The sequence below is a fragment of the Macaca nemestrina genome, chromosome 4 (assembly GCF_043159975.1).
Source record: "Macaca nemestrina isolate mMacNem1 chromosome 4, mMacNem.hap1, whole genome shotgun sequence".
NCBI lineage: Eukaryota > Metazoa > Chordata > Mammalia > Primates > Cercopithecidae > Macaca > Macaca nemestrina.
This window is the reverse complement of record NC_092128.1, coordinates 62,297,917-62,313,337: the sequence shown is the minus strand read 5'-3', so window position 1 is coordinate 62,313,337 and position 15,421 is coordinate 62,297,917. Positions and strand designations below refer to the sequence as shown.

The window sequence follows — 15,421 nt, the reverse complement described above, 5'->3', positions numbered from 1 at the left end:
TAGAGTGAACAAATCTTGTGATTTTTTAATCTATTATATATATACACACATGTATAGATATATATACATTGTTTATAGATATGAACATAATACATACATTGTTTATACATAGGAACATTATATGTATAATGTAGATATGTACACATTGTATAATGTAGATTATATATGTTGTATATACACATATATTATACATTGTATATACATATATTATACATTGTATACATAATGTGTATATACATACAATGTATATGTGTCTGTATACTATACAGTGTATACAATTGTATGTATAGTGTATATATGTTTATGTACACATTATATATACAATGTATATATACTATACATATATATACTATACATATATAGTATATATAATATATATACACACATATTGTTTAGTGTTCTGCTTAGGGTAGAAGTTATGAAAGAATATTAAAAATAATCTCCAAAACCTACAAAATATGATATCCTTTTGATAGTGATTATATAAAACGGTTGTGTAATCAAGGTGATAATGAGGCCTTGTTTGGTTGTTAAGACTTTGCACCTCTCTTTTCACCAAAACCGGAGCATTTGACCCTTACCTTCCAGCTCCATCCAGCTCTAGCCACTTGGACGAATCTTGATCTTAGGCAAGAGTACTCTAGATTAGTATTATGTCTGACTTTACGTCTCAAAAAAGTGACTTATTGAAGTCCCTCTAATTTATGGTCTTATGTTTACATGAGCCTAAAGCATATATCCATTGGTCTGGTTTTCATTTCTTTTTAGCTCATCATATCTAAGATGTCAGCAACTGCAAAATGCACCAATGTACTAAGAAAAAAACAGTTGCCAATTAAACCACGACGAAATGTGTTAGTCATATCCCTATTTCAAATGTGAACTAAAGTGTGTTTTAAAATAGAATAAATAAATTTATAATTGCAACTTTCTCATTCTTTTCCAGTTTGTCTCTTTTGTGACTAAAATCAAACATTTTTCAAGGTTGCTAGTCCAGTTTAAGATTAGAATGAGTTATGAGTTCTTTTTTTTTTTTCTTTTCTGAGACGGAGTCTCGCTGTGTTGCCTGGGCTGAAGTGTGGTGGCGCGATCTCAGCTCACTGCAAGCTCCACCTCCCAGGTTCACGCCATTGTCCTGCCTCAGCCTCCCTTGTAGCTGGGACTACAGGCACCAGCCACCACGCTCGGCTAATTTTTTTTGTTTTTGTTTTTTTAGCAGAGACGGGGTTTCACCGTTAAGATTAAAATGAGTTCTTACAACAAAAAGAAGTTTTGTTTTATGAACAGATTGACTTGTGACCCTTTTAACATCATATCCAAATAATTTATTTAATAGTCAAAAATTTTATACAGTTCAGTTCAAGCAAACATTTATTAAGCATCTAGTATGTAAAAGACATTGTTTCCAGTATCATTGGTAAAGAAAAATGAAGAAGAAAGAATCATCATCCTCAAAAGTTATACTGTATTCCTTGGTTTATATCCTTTAATAAATTTTAGAACATAGAAAAAGTAATGAATTAAATGTACTTTAGTCCCTAAATGTCATTGATTTGTTACACTTTTTTTCAGGTATTGATTGATTTATCTAGCACATCTCACCTCGATAACACTCCAAGGTGGTATCCTCTCAAAGAACAGACTGAAAGCATTGATCATGGCAAGTCGCATTCCAGTCAGAGCAGCCAGCAGTCCCCAAAGCCATCTGTTATCAAAAGCAGAAGCCATGGTATCTTCCCTGACCCATCAAAGGGTAGGAAATACTTTTTAAGCAGAAAAAGCTTTGTGTCTATTTGTTCAGTCTGTATCTTCTTAGTGTAAATGTTTGTACATTTAACATATACTAATAGACTAGACATGACTGGAAAATACTTAATATAATGTCATGCAAAGAGTGATGGATGTGGAGTCAGGAGAAATGGGCTTTATTCTCAGATCATCATCCATACTTAGGTGTAGGACTTTGTAATCTTCACTTCTCTAACTGTCCATTTTCCAACATGTAAAATGGAGGAGGTTGGACTATATGAGCTGTTTGGTCTATTCCACCTCAAAATCCATGATAACATGATTTCAGAAAATGCATTTGGGTATTTCATAAAGATAATAGAAAAATCCCTACTGGTTCATTGACTAGACATAATCATCATTACCATTAAGGTATAATCCTTCTACTTGTTGAATCTCTGGTTGTCCATAAATATTGTCTTACCCAATAAATATAATTTTGCATGCTACTTTTTATTTATCATACAAAGAATATTTTCCCTTGTCATCAAAACAATTGGTATGCTGAAATTTACTTAAGTCTTTCCTAAATGTTGAACTCAAGCTAATTTTTTTTTTTTTTTTTTTGAGACGGAGTCTCACGCTGTTGCCCAGGCTGGAGTGCAGTGGCGCGATCTCGGCTCACTGCAAGCTCCGCCTCCTGGGTTCACGCCATTCTCCTGCCTCAGCCTCCTGAGTAGCTGGGACTACAGGCGCCCGCCACCGCGCCCGGCTAATTTTTTGTATTTTTAGTAGAGACGGGGTTTCACTGTGGTCTCGATCTCCTGACCTTGTGATCCGCCCACCTCGGCCTCCCAAAGTGCTGGGATTACAGGCTTGAGCCACCGCGCCCGGCCTCAAGCTAATTTTTTAATAAATTATTTTTTAAATAACAGTGCCATACATTGGGTTTGACAATATGCAAATATGCACAGCACTCTCATTCAAATGAGCTTTTCCTTTGAGAGGTTCATTACCAGCTGTCCTACAACACAACATTAATCCTCATCATAAACTGAGTTACTGCCTCTGTGGGATAAAACGTGTGGTACCTTACCTACATATACTGAACTATTTATAAGTATTAAATATAATTTTTATATTGGACTTGAATATTACTTCCTTGTCACCTTTTCTAGGAAAGTCCATCAAATTGAAAAGTGGTTCTTTGTACATGAGATTCTCTGAATCATAAATGCAAGTGTTCTAGGAGATGAGAAAGTGAGTCCATGTCCAGTAGGCCACTGAGTTGGTATCATAAACCACTGACTACGAGTGCTGTAGATTATTTATTAATGAGTTTTATAGATCATTTATGGGTTCTACTTAGCCATCTCAACTCTATCTTGCTTAACATTCTGCAAGATCATTAGTATAAAGATCTCTTTCTATGACTGCCTTAGGAAATATGTGATCCATACATTCTCTACAATGGTTTGAGGCATGATTCTACAATCTCCACATTTAATATGTCCTAGTGACTTACATCCTTCATCCTGTTTTTACTTAAAACTCCTCCTGTGTACCGTCTCCTACCTGACCTGTACTGGAATTAGCAGAGGTGCTTGTTGAAACTAGAAGTTAACATATTTATTACTAGAAGCTAGTCAGAATGTATTTCTTTTTTCAAAGTTATCTCTTCTCATTGCTATCATCCTTTTGCCTTTCCTCCCCCAAATTGTTTCCCAGATGTTTAATCACAGTTCTCTATGATGACCAGTTGCATAAATGAATCATATAAGACCCAGAATTAACATAAAAGTTTAGACAGTTTCAAATTATGTGTAGACTAAGCTTGACAGGAGGAGTGCTGGAACAACTTTAACTCATGTTTTACCCTTTTGTGACCAGACATGCAGGTTCCCACCATTGAGAAATCCCATAGTAGTCCTGGTAGCTCAAAATCATCATCAGAAGGCCATCTCCGTTCTCATGGACCATCTCGCAGTCAAAGCAAAACCAGCGTCACTCAGACCCACCTGGAAGATGCAGGGGCTGCCATAGCTGCTGCCGAAGCTGCCGTGCAACAACTCCGCATTCAACCAAGTAAAAGACGCAAATAAATTCCTCAGCATGGCAGCTTAATGTTCATCTGTTGCCTTTCTTTCCTGCTGTCCTTTCCTGTTTGCTTTCAGTTTTCAACATCCTCTGCTCACCCTGTTCTCTGTCCCTTCGTCTGTGTAAGAACGATATCAATACATTAATATGCTCTTTCTTATTTAGATTTTTTTTATTTACATAGACTGAAATAAAACTGGCTGTTTCTCCTTTGTTTACACCATCCATCCAACCTGGCTCATAGCATTTGATACAGTGTCTGTGATGTTTGGAGGCAAAGCAATGTTGTGTGTCCTTTTTGTTTGCGCTTAAATATCTTTTAGAATACAGAAATTATAAGCACAAGTGGCTGCCAGTTTTTCAGACCTTATACCAAAAAATAAAAAAGTGCACTCATATAAGTATTTAGAGCAGATTCACAATTAGATTCTTGTGTCTGAAAACACTCAAAAAGTCTAGGCAGAAGATAATGCAACCAACAGTCAACTTCTAGAACCTTGGAGGAAAAGCCATTTCAAGACAGTGCTTTAAAACACTAATAAATTATGCTTGTGAAATATGGTAACTTTCCATGTGCAAAAATTTGTAGTCTTGAAAAGTCTGTGAAGAAAATCTTATTTCTTATATTCTCAAAAAACTACATTAAATTAATATATATATAAGCACATGTCATGAGGCAATGCAACTTCATTGAGGAGCACAATTGGGTCCATTCTGTTGGATCACATTTTGTATGCGATGACAGATTTTACAGATTTTTTTTCTAACCATTGGAAATCAAAATGTACTATGTCTGGTAGCTATAAGTCAAGCAAAATATAACAATTGACCTATCTTAACTGCTGTATTTTCATTTCATTTGTGAAAATTTAGTCAATTGATATAATTATATAAAAATAAGTGCAAATATTTCACAAATGTAGGTGCCCTGTTACTTCTAAAAGGCATTAGCCAGGCAATGGAGATAGATCGTTGTTCTCTGCATCTCCCTAGTCATCATTTCCAAAGAAACAGCCAGTTTTAAACCCCTTTAATGCTGTGCATGTGGTGTCATTTTGGCATTTGAAAACACAACTTATTTAAATACAGCAAAAGAGCACTTCTGTTTGCATGAATAACATTTAAGCTGGTTCCATCTGAGGATACATACTCTGGGTTTCCATTTCACCCACACTGCCACAGCAGCACATAAAAGCGGTCAGTCTAATCATGCCAGGAAGCAGCACAGACACAGCATAGCAGGAGTCCTCCCCATTCAAAGAACTCAGTCTGATAATCTGCCTCCACCAGCCAATGGCAACCAAGACCAAAGCCAGCTAGCCCTCAGGAAGGTGATGTCTGATGGACCAGTCAAGCCAGAAGGAGGTGAGCAGAAAGGCCCTGTTCAAAGCACACAGCAAGAACATCCCCCAAATTTAAAGCTCTCCTCTTTAATTTTTAGAGATTGTCTGATAAAATATGTTTATCCACTTTTTAATGTGCTTTTGTGGGCATGGCATTTCAGGACTTCATCATCACCATGTAAGTCCCAAGACCAGTCCCGTAATATATTGACTACAGTGATTTGTATTTTTCTATGCACTGGGCATCTTTTGACTTTGGTTGGGAAATAGATTAACAATATTCATATTGCAGAATGGAATGCATGCTACTAACCTAATCTGTTCAAGCATGACTATAAATATGTTTCATTGTGATAAAAGTTTAAATTGCTCACAGTTCAAGTTAGCCTACCAGTTGGAATGTGGATCAGTTTTTGTTGCCTATTATTTCAAGTGTAACTTTTAAAAATTTAGTGGATTTTGAAAATTCTTAGAGGAAAGTAAAGGAAAAATTGTTAATGCATTCATTTACCTTTACATGGTGAAAGTTCTCTCTTGATCCTACAAACAGACATTTTCCACTCGTGTTTCCATAGTTGTTAAGTGTATCAGATGTGTTGGGCATGTGAATCTCCAAGTGCCTGTGTAATAAATAAAGTATCTTTATTTCATTCATAAACTACTGGGTTCTGAGCCATTGTTATATGATGCAGCTTAAAATGAATGTGTCAGTTTTGTTTTCTCATTTGATTTCGTTGCAGTAGATTTTAATTACTGCTTCATTGCTAGTGACAGCTGTAATGATTGGACATTTGAGAGCAGGACAAAGTTCCATCTTGGAAACACTGTAAGATAGATGGAAAATTGTCACCAAATAAAAGCATCAGAGATTACATTAAAATGTAAATAAATAATGGGATTGGGCTACCCTAGGCAACATTTCTGCTATTTCTGTCTCCCACGTCTGATCTACTTTGCAATCTTCTCAGGTTCCTGGATAGAGGAAGGTAAATTCCATTGCTTTGGAGAAGTGGCTAACCTTGAACTCATAGCTGTGTTCAGAAACGAAAGCACATGTACACCCATCTGTAACCTAACCCCAACATTTCTAGAATTTTCCCCCAAGAAAGAGTGCCACTGCCAGTGACAAAGAATGAAGCTAGGGTGATTATACAATTATCTTCAAATTTAATTCAAAAGCACATATTAAAATAATTTTTTAAAAAAATAGGATACTAGTATTTGTCCCCTTCAGTACTTCTCAGCCCTAAAATATTTGATTTTATGAGTCCATATTTGGCACAAAATTAAAATCAAGCCTTATACTTTCCTGTTGCATTCTTTTTATTCTCATAAAATTAAAAACATTTCATATGTCCTTCTCCCAATTAATTATATATGTGGTGGCAATGTAAGACATATGTCTCATTACAGAGGTAAACCACTGAGGTGTTTCCTAAATTAGGTAATTAAGGAAACAATCAGCTTAAACATTAGGATAATTCTGAATATGTGTTACTCAGCCCAGTTTATAGATTATCACCAAAGCATAATTTCTTTTTTCTTGTTAGCCTTACTAAAACTTTCATTTTTAAAATTCCACCTCTCACCTTTTCTTCCATCAAATAAGTTCACTTGATTTCTTCATGTTATTCACGTTATTACTTGAAATATTCTTTTAATTATAAATGCCACAGTAATCAAACACTTCCCTTATTTCACACCTTATTTTTAATTATTGTGACTTAAGTGTTTCTACATAACATTTTATATGATTTTCTTCCTAGACATAGTCCTTAAAATTTATATTAAAGTGTTTTAATCCCTTTTTTTGAATAGTGCTCTAATAGATATTCTCATACATTTAGTCTTGTGATTGACTTAGAAGTCACTCTTTATTAAAATCGTAATCAAAAGGAAAACTAGATAACACAGCATGCTTTCATGTTTAATTTTGTTCTAATAGATGATAAATAAAAAGCCTTATTTTCTAAAGTATAATTTTTCTGCTATTATAAATATACCAATATAATTGATCCATGTATATTTCCAGACACTTCATAGCAAACATACTGTAGTGTTAAATTTATATAAAATGCAATATAAATTCTTTAAAGTGCAGAGAGAAAAACTAGGCAGAGATACAAACATATAAAAAGAACCTGCAAGTTCCTGTTCACTAACTGCAGAATTATTAATAATAATCGTAAGTGTTGGGATAAAAGTGTCCCATTTCAAACCTCAAAATGGAGTTCATATAATCCCATCTGCATTCTGAAAATAATACTCTGCATTTGAATAGTTCTTCATGTTGTACAGAGCGTTTTGTCATCCATTTCTCATTTTATCACATTAAGTGGATGAGATAGTCATTTCAATATTCTTATACTTGTTTTTTTATGGGTAAGCAATCAGAGAGTCAGAGGGGTAGGCTGGCTGGTATAAGAACACACAGCTAGAAATTTTCAGAACTGACAAATATAACATTGTCTTGTGACTTTTCGAGTTACAATTTTTGAATACATTGTCTCCTTTAAAATCAAAGTCTCCTAATTTTAATAAGAACAGTCACTTATGACTTCTCTCTCAAGTTCTTACAAATGATTAGCGGTAGCTAGAAATGATGGCGGAATTCAATTAATACTCTCTATCTACATGGTCCTCCTTTCTAAAGATTGTTGATTTAACCTAGCAAAAGGAAGCCTTCCCACTGTGCAAGCCCAGTGAGGCATTAGGCAATGTTTCTGACTCCATTAGAAAAGGCTGTGGGTCCATCTGTAGGCATTTCTATCAAGAGTGACAAAAATTGTCCCTAAAGAGCTTTTCAAAGATTTTTTGTAAGCTTCTCAGCAGATTTCTGCTTGAGCTAGCATAAAATACCGGTCAAACAAGAATTATGGAGTAAGTCAAAAGAATTTTTTCTTTCCCCCTGGGGTTTAGTTTCATACTAAAACACCTGATGGGAAAGTATAGACAGATTGCGCAAAACCATCCTGATGCCTAAACAACTCTCCGTAGTTAAAAACCTCTGGAAATGTTTTTGGTTGTTGTTGTTTTCCCCATGCTAGCTAGTTTGGTTGAACACAAGCCTTGCTATTTCAGAAGATTTTTTATTTGTTGGTTTGCTTGAAAACTATATCAAGACCAAAACAAGCTGAAGCATTCCTAAAACCTTGAAGATTTATTTAGTTGAAACCCACTATATTAAATTTAAGTACAGTTGGGAAACCCTGAGCTATTTTTGTTTGATACTAAGATTTTAGGTATGAGTTTTAAATTTAGAAACAGGCAATACAGGATGAGGAGAAATATCCCTCTACCCTGGTCAATAAAACAAGAACCATTGGGACAGGTTGGAGAGATTAGGTAAGAAGATAAATCATTAGATAAGTCATGCAAGGAAATATGATTTCGAGTTCCTTGATGTGGCCAAATTGTAGGAGAAAAGCCTGATGCTACTTCCACAGACCACTACTGGAAACTCCACTTTCAATAAAGCTCATTTGCGGCACCTGTCAAAGAAGAGTTTCATATCCATGCGTTGCCTTGGTGAACTCTTACTAAGCCATCACTGTGGGAGCTTCTGCCTTGGGCAAGTGGTAGTGGGCGGATGGGTTCGGGAGCGGGTGGGACTGGGAGTGGAGGGAATTGTTGGTTACAAATGATAGTAGCTAATTAGCACCCCATTTTCTTTTGACCGGAAGCAGATGATCACTTCTGGTCAGAAGGATTTTAGCCTTCCCTGTTTCTGTAAAGGACAGGTCCATAAGAAAAATAAAGGAAAAAGCATAAAAGAAATCAGTTTCATTTGGAGGTGAAGTCTTCTTTAACATTGTATGTACAAGATTAATAAAAACAAATTTTACATTCCTCATTTCCATGTGTTTGTGCAAAAAAAAAAATTGTTTAAACCTTGAGCAGTTTAATATAAAAAGAAAATTCGAACTGTAATGACATGCGCATAGCAAACATCCAACAAAATCTAAGAGAATCAATTTGGACAATTTCAGCTTTCAGAGTTCTATACCTGTTTATCTGAGATAAGAATTTCATTTTGTTGTCTGTGAAAATCAAAATGCTCTTCTAAAGTTTTGGTTTTGAGAGATTCTACATTTTCTTGGAATGATTGACTATGCATTTTCAAATATTTCTATAGTCATTTAAATTTATTGCTAGAAATACCTCTGCCATACATACAGAATCAGACAGTAAATGTAGAACTCTGACCATATCACACTATCTCTTGTTTATGGACCTTCATTCCTGAAGATGAATTCACTGACCTACCATCAATGGGTACACTTCTGTTCTTTTCCAGTAGTAGCCATGGAACTGCACTGAGCCATCTGCATACTTTGGTCTGGTCCACAATGGGGATTTATATGTTCGTTTCATCTGACATGAAAAGTAAGACCAACTGGCCCATCTAAACACCAAACTTGGCTTCAAAATTGTTATGCCTTAGTCATATGGTCTAGCTACGGGCCTAAATAATGAGGATGGGACTATTAATACATGATCTAAGAAGAGAAAGGCCTAAATTTTACCATACCAAGATTTCTTAAATATTATTTATGACATGTCTTTAAAAATAATATCCATAAAGCCTAGTTTTTATAATGCAATTATTTTCAAAAAGTTAGTTGACCAGATTACCACCAGGAAGCAGGACCTGTGGAAATAAGACAGGCAAGTAAATGCTGATGGGGGAGGGAAATGAGAATGCCAATGGAGACATGGTGGGGGGCAGTCAGAGTACAATAAGAGCATGGGGCAGGCAACTTTCTCACTTGGATAGGAGGATCATGGAACCAGGGATATGCTGCCCAAGGAGAGGTGGAGGAATGCCAAAGACACTAATTGTCAACTTAATAATAGTCCCCAAATCCAGATATCTAACTATCCATGAAATGCTTGGTTATTTTTCCACTTTTCATCCACATGTATTACATACATTATGTAAACCATAATATTTCACCCATTCTCCATTGTGCAACATGATCTGGGGGAAGAAACGTGGGTATGGGGTAAGATGAAAGGAATCTTCATGTATACTGAACAAGACCATGAAAACATTATTTTTCTTTTTTATTACTGTGATGTACATGTTAATATATAAGGAATCATTAAAAAGCCAAAAACACATGGATTTTCAAATGAAACCAAATTATATCAGAAATACAAAATTTTGATTGGGGTGTTGAGTTTGGTAGATGTTTGAACAGGAATGATGTAGATATAGCCATCATTTTATATTTTAATGTGTTTTAGACACTGAAAAATGCAATTTGTTAATTATAATTTGAACAGATTAATCAAAATAATATTAGGTTGGTGCAAAAAGTAATTGTGGTTTTTACCATTGAAAGTAATGGCAAAACCCGCAGTCACTTTTGCACCAACCTATTACCACAACTCAAACAAACCAGAAAAAATTTTCAGAAGAAATGTTTGGTAAAAGTCAGGATCGCAGGTTTCTATTTCCAAATGTGTAAGAAAGATAGTGAAATATAATTTCTACCATATTGTTCTTAAAAAGAACATAGCAAAATTCACTTTTCCTCTTTAAAACATTTCAAATTCAAAAGCATGTATTTCAAGTTCTATAGATCACACTGTATTTTTATCTGATTCTTTTTATAAAAAGAACTTGGAATATAGAGAAATACAGAAAACATATTTTTACAACTACCTAATTCAAATGTCTTTCTATATAGGCCTATTATGTAGTTTTTGTTTTAAAGCATCCTCATTGCCAGTGACATTTAATAAACTCAACAACTGTTGAATCACCATTTTGCTTCCATCCAACTATTATTAATGTACAAAAACATTAAAGAGACTTTATGAACAGAAAACTTCTTTATGGAAGAATTTGCATTATTTTATGCTTGCCAATTATCATTATTTACTCTGGGTTTCTGTGCACCATAAAATAGTTATTTTCTTGTTTTGTTTGTTTTTAACCAAAGATAGAACAGACAAGTTTTTATGATACAATATATTTTTAATTCATGCCATATATGTCTAGAGTTGTGAAATTCTGAGTGAAACAAGTTCCTAAGAAGATTAGAGACCATTAAAATGAATGCTAATATCAATAATGAATCTTTTCAAGAAAGCTGAAAACTTGATATTTTTTCAGTACAAAACACAAAATTAAAATAAATAGCATGATAAAATGATCTTGACATACGTAATTGTTACGATGACTGTCAAAGAAACTGATGCTAATCAGTTTCTTCTCATTTTGGACAGTACTTCATTTCCATGAGTGTGGGTCTTGACCAGTAATTCTCACAGTGTGTCCACTGATTCCTAGTGGGGGCGGGGGTGTCCCAGAAATCCTTTCAGGGGTCTGCAAGGTCAAAATATTCTTAAGATTAACATGTTATTTGCTTTTTCGCTCTCATTTTTTTCTCAAGTGTACAGTGGAGTTTTCCAGCAGCTACATAAGGTGTCATAACATCATTGCTTTGATGACTAATGGAATATGTGCTTGACTATTTTTTGTTTTAATGTTTTATTTAGTTTGAATATGATAAATATCAGTAGATATAAATTACATAAAACAAAGTTCTTTGGATTATTAAATAAGTTCTAAGATCAAAATATTTAAGCTTGTTGTCCAGCTTAAATATTTAAGTATATTAAATTATAATTTATAAATTATTATAAATTAAATTATATTAACGTGTTTAAATATATTTAAGCTTAAAAATATTTAAAAGCCACTGACTTAGACTTAGGCACAATCATAATTTTTACAATAGTCAAAGACTGAATAACCAAGGACTTCTTCCAAAACATGTTTATCATGTTTGTCTCTAAATTTTCTGTATCTTACATATCTCTCCTATTGCATTTCAGAACCCCTTCTTTCCTTTCTCATTTGATGTTAATTTATAATTATTAAGATTGACAAATGACATTTTTAATCTATATAGCATTTTTTTTATTTTATTGGGAATGATATAGATTATATGTATACATCCATAATTATTACTTTTTCCTTTTGAAATTTGGTAAGCTGCCTATCAGCTTTAATCAAGCCGCTTCCAAGCTGAAGTAGAGTGACAGGAGTGTTATAAAGATAGAATACAATTTTTTGTTCTTATCTTGAAAGTAACATTTATAGAAAAACAGTTGTTTATAAATTATCAATTGATTTTATCTTCCATTATCTACATTACTGATCCCATATAGTGGCAATTAATTGTATTGGCATAACAACAGAAACACTGAAGATGATCACTTTTATTCAAATTTGAGGAAAAATGGAAAGTTTCTTACCAAATACTTGATCCTTAATTTTAAGTATATAATTTGGTAAGTTTCAAAATATTTAATGCTAAAAGGATATTTGCAAACGTGTTTATCATTTATGAAAAATATGATCTGAATTACCTTTACTAGGTCATCATTTTTACATACATTTGCTGATATTTTTAGTGCAAATAATATCACAGAACCTCTTCAAGGTGTTGGTGATACTACAACAAACAAAATAGACAAAAATTACTGTCTTCATGAATCTCTATGCTAGTAATATTTATTGAATAATCAATTTAAAGATATCTGGAAAAAATTATGAACAGTAAGACAAGTGAGTTTTGTCTATCTTCAACTGAGATGGAAAAAGAAAAATGCAATCGGTCATTGATTTACATTTATGTGCAACCAAACATCATCATGTTTAAAAAATCTGGAAAATAGAATTAATTATAATTTATTTGTTCTGCCTCTGGTTCTGTCATAATCTGTACAGTCCACTGCAATATAACCATCTATACGTAGACAAAGTATTTTTTAAGGATCTATTTGGAGAAAGATTAATGAAATGATTGTTATAGATTAATAGATCATTAATATAATCTATTTGGAGAAAGATTAATGACATTAACTAGGGAGGTTAGGTCTCGTGAGACCAGACATGCATTTATCAAATAACTGTCCAAACTTCCTCTTTACTTAGTGGCCATTGACCAAATTGGAATGATATGAAAACAAACTGGAAATGTGCTCAACCTTTTTCTTTTGGGCAGAATCTAATGAATTTTCAAAATGTTCGGATTCGATTTAAGGACAGCATTCTTGTTATCTAAGCAGACATGATGTAAGTTCTCACAGTTTCAGGATTATGTAAGAACTTTTTTCAAAGTGACTATTTTTAGAATGACTTTTTACTCAAACAAACCTGCATGTTTTACCGTAGTCTTTATTCCTGCTTGAGCTTTTTTTTTCCCTCCAATTGTCAGTTGGAAATACCTGCCTGACAGCCTAATGCAAGTGTAGCGCAAACAAACAGCAAGAAAGAAAATGCCTCTGCTTCAAAAGAGAATAAAAGGAAGATTAAAAAATTAAAAATTGCCCATGAAAATTTGATGTACCTCAAAATTGAATGTTTTTTCTTTCACATGTGATCCCCCATGCTATTAATCTTTTGAAGATAAAGATCATTATTGTATTTGCATTTTTTAGCACCAAAGCAGAACTCGGCACTGGATACATTCTTTTTTCATTCTATTTATTTGAACATAACTGGAATTACGGCCTAAATTTATTAAAAGACAAAATGAATTTACTTTCTTAGTTTTCATATATGATAATGTCTTAAACTTTCTTTCATTATTTACTATAAAATTTTAATTCTCATGTAAACTATATTTTAAATGGTTTCTTCCAAAATCACTTCTAAACTAAAAACACCTCAAAAAAGGAAGACCTACTTAAAAGGCAACATTATGATTTCCTTTTAAAAGCAAGGATTATAGTATACAGAGCCAGCATGTATTTTTTTACGTAAGAAAAAATTCCTCTATGCCATGTTATTAGTTAAGCTAACTTCACTTTCATTTGTTACATTGTCTTATATGATTACTTTTGTTTCCCGAAGTGATCATTGATCTTATTATCTATAATGAATCATTATAAACAAACTAAATTGTTCACTAAAATGTCATTAAGAATTCAGTCATAAGGCCAATGTGTATGGAGAGAGGAAACTGTGAATATAAGAGCTTTGCCATCTTTCTGGAACACAGCAAATGGAGGCAACATGTCTTCATCTTCTCCTCTAAAAGGAGCCACTATGTGAATGTGAAATATCTTAAGAGAAATATTTTTATTTTTATAAGAAAAAAGACTGCAACATTCCATTTCTTATGACTTGTAATACCTTTATAATAGATATATTGTTTACATATATATATAAAATATACCTGTAATGACTGATATAATAGTCATTTAATAATTTGTCATTTAAAAACAAATTTTCAATGACATCCTTCCTTTAACTTCCATTCCTAATGACTTACAAATGATTGATAGAGATATCAGAGTTTGAACACCTGTATTTGTGAAAACTTACAATTTGTTGGTGTGTGAAAACTACAAATAGCTATGTTGAAGCTACCTAGCCCATTTTTCTAGTGTCCAGTTTGCTTTAGATTTTCCCAAATAGATAATAATTATACTGAAGTAGATTTGGAAAAAAAAATTAAACTTCTAAATTACTTTTAAGATGCAATATCTCTTCTTAAATTAGAACCTCTGAACTGTAATAGAAAACATACAGAAAGTATGACTGTACATAATTCAAGGGAAAACATTCCAAATAATTCTGGTCACAATGACACTTAAAACCTGAAATTTTAAGGTCCACATTCAAAAGAAAATTAAAATATGAGATAAAACTGCAAAATCCCTTTAGTAAAAATATCAAAAACAAAAACAGTAATAGCAATAACAACAGGTAGATGACAGAGACAGGAGGCGGGAAGGAAGGAAAGGAAAGAGGGATGGACAGCAAAAGAAACAAAGAAAGATAGAGGAGAAAGATCCCTGAAGTAAATGCTAGCAAAATTAAAGCTAGCTAAAGGGAGTCAAAATTCCCAAATACGTGACTTTAAAAACTGCTAGGTAGTTATTTCCGTTCCATCATTAAACTATTGGAATAAACAAAATTGTTGATTGATTTCTTTTAATTTCAGTTAATCTTAAAATTTTAGAGACTGTATCTATGAAGATATTTACTACTGCATTAACCAAGTAATTTGGGAAAGTACAAGCTACCTACATAATAAATTACTCCTCAGAATATTTGGAAATAGCTCTGTGCTGGACCAAAGATATAAGACCAATAATGGAACAGCATAGACAGCAACCTATATACATTCCAAACACTCAATTTTTGGAATTTAGTGAGACAGGCAGAGACCTTGCCTTTTAAATTTTGGATAATTGGATGTGATATAAAAGTAGTTAAAGTGTAG

At 33.3% G+C, this 15,421-nt stretch overlaps 1 protein-coding gene across 7 annotated transcripts in view; it reads left to right on the top strand.

The window, feature by feature from the left end:
• The window catches only part of LOC105475406 (piccolo presynaptic cytomatrix protein), a 406,277-nt gene that overhangs the window by 333,860 nt on the left and 56,996 nt on the right, over positions 1-15,421 (top strand). For 5 of the 7 annotated variants that reach the window (XM_071094749.1, XM_024790856.2, XM_071094748.1 and 2 more), the window contains 3 exons: positions 1,573-1,753; positions 3,619-3,813; positions 5,008-5,190. In XM_071094749.1, the coding sequence (XP_070950850.1) occupies positions 1,573-1,753; positions 3,619-3,813; positions 5,008-5,190 (559 nt within the window). The remainder of the gene's footprint in view (positions 1-1,572; positions 1,754-3,618; positions 3,814-5,007; positions 5,191-15,421) is intronic. The other 2 variants (XM_011730623.3, XM_011730625.3) reach the window with 2 other exon arrangements.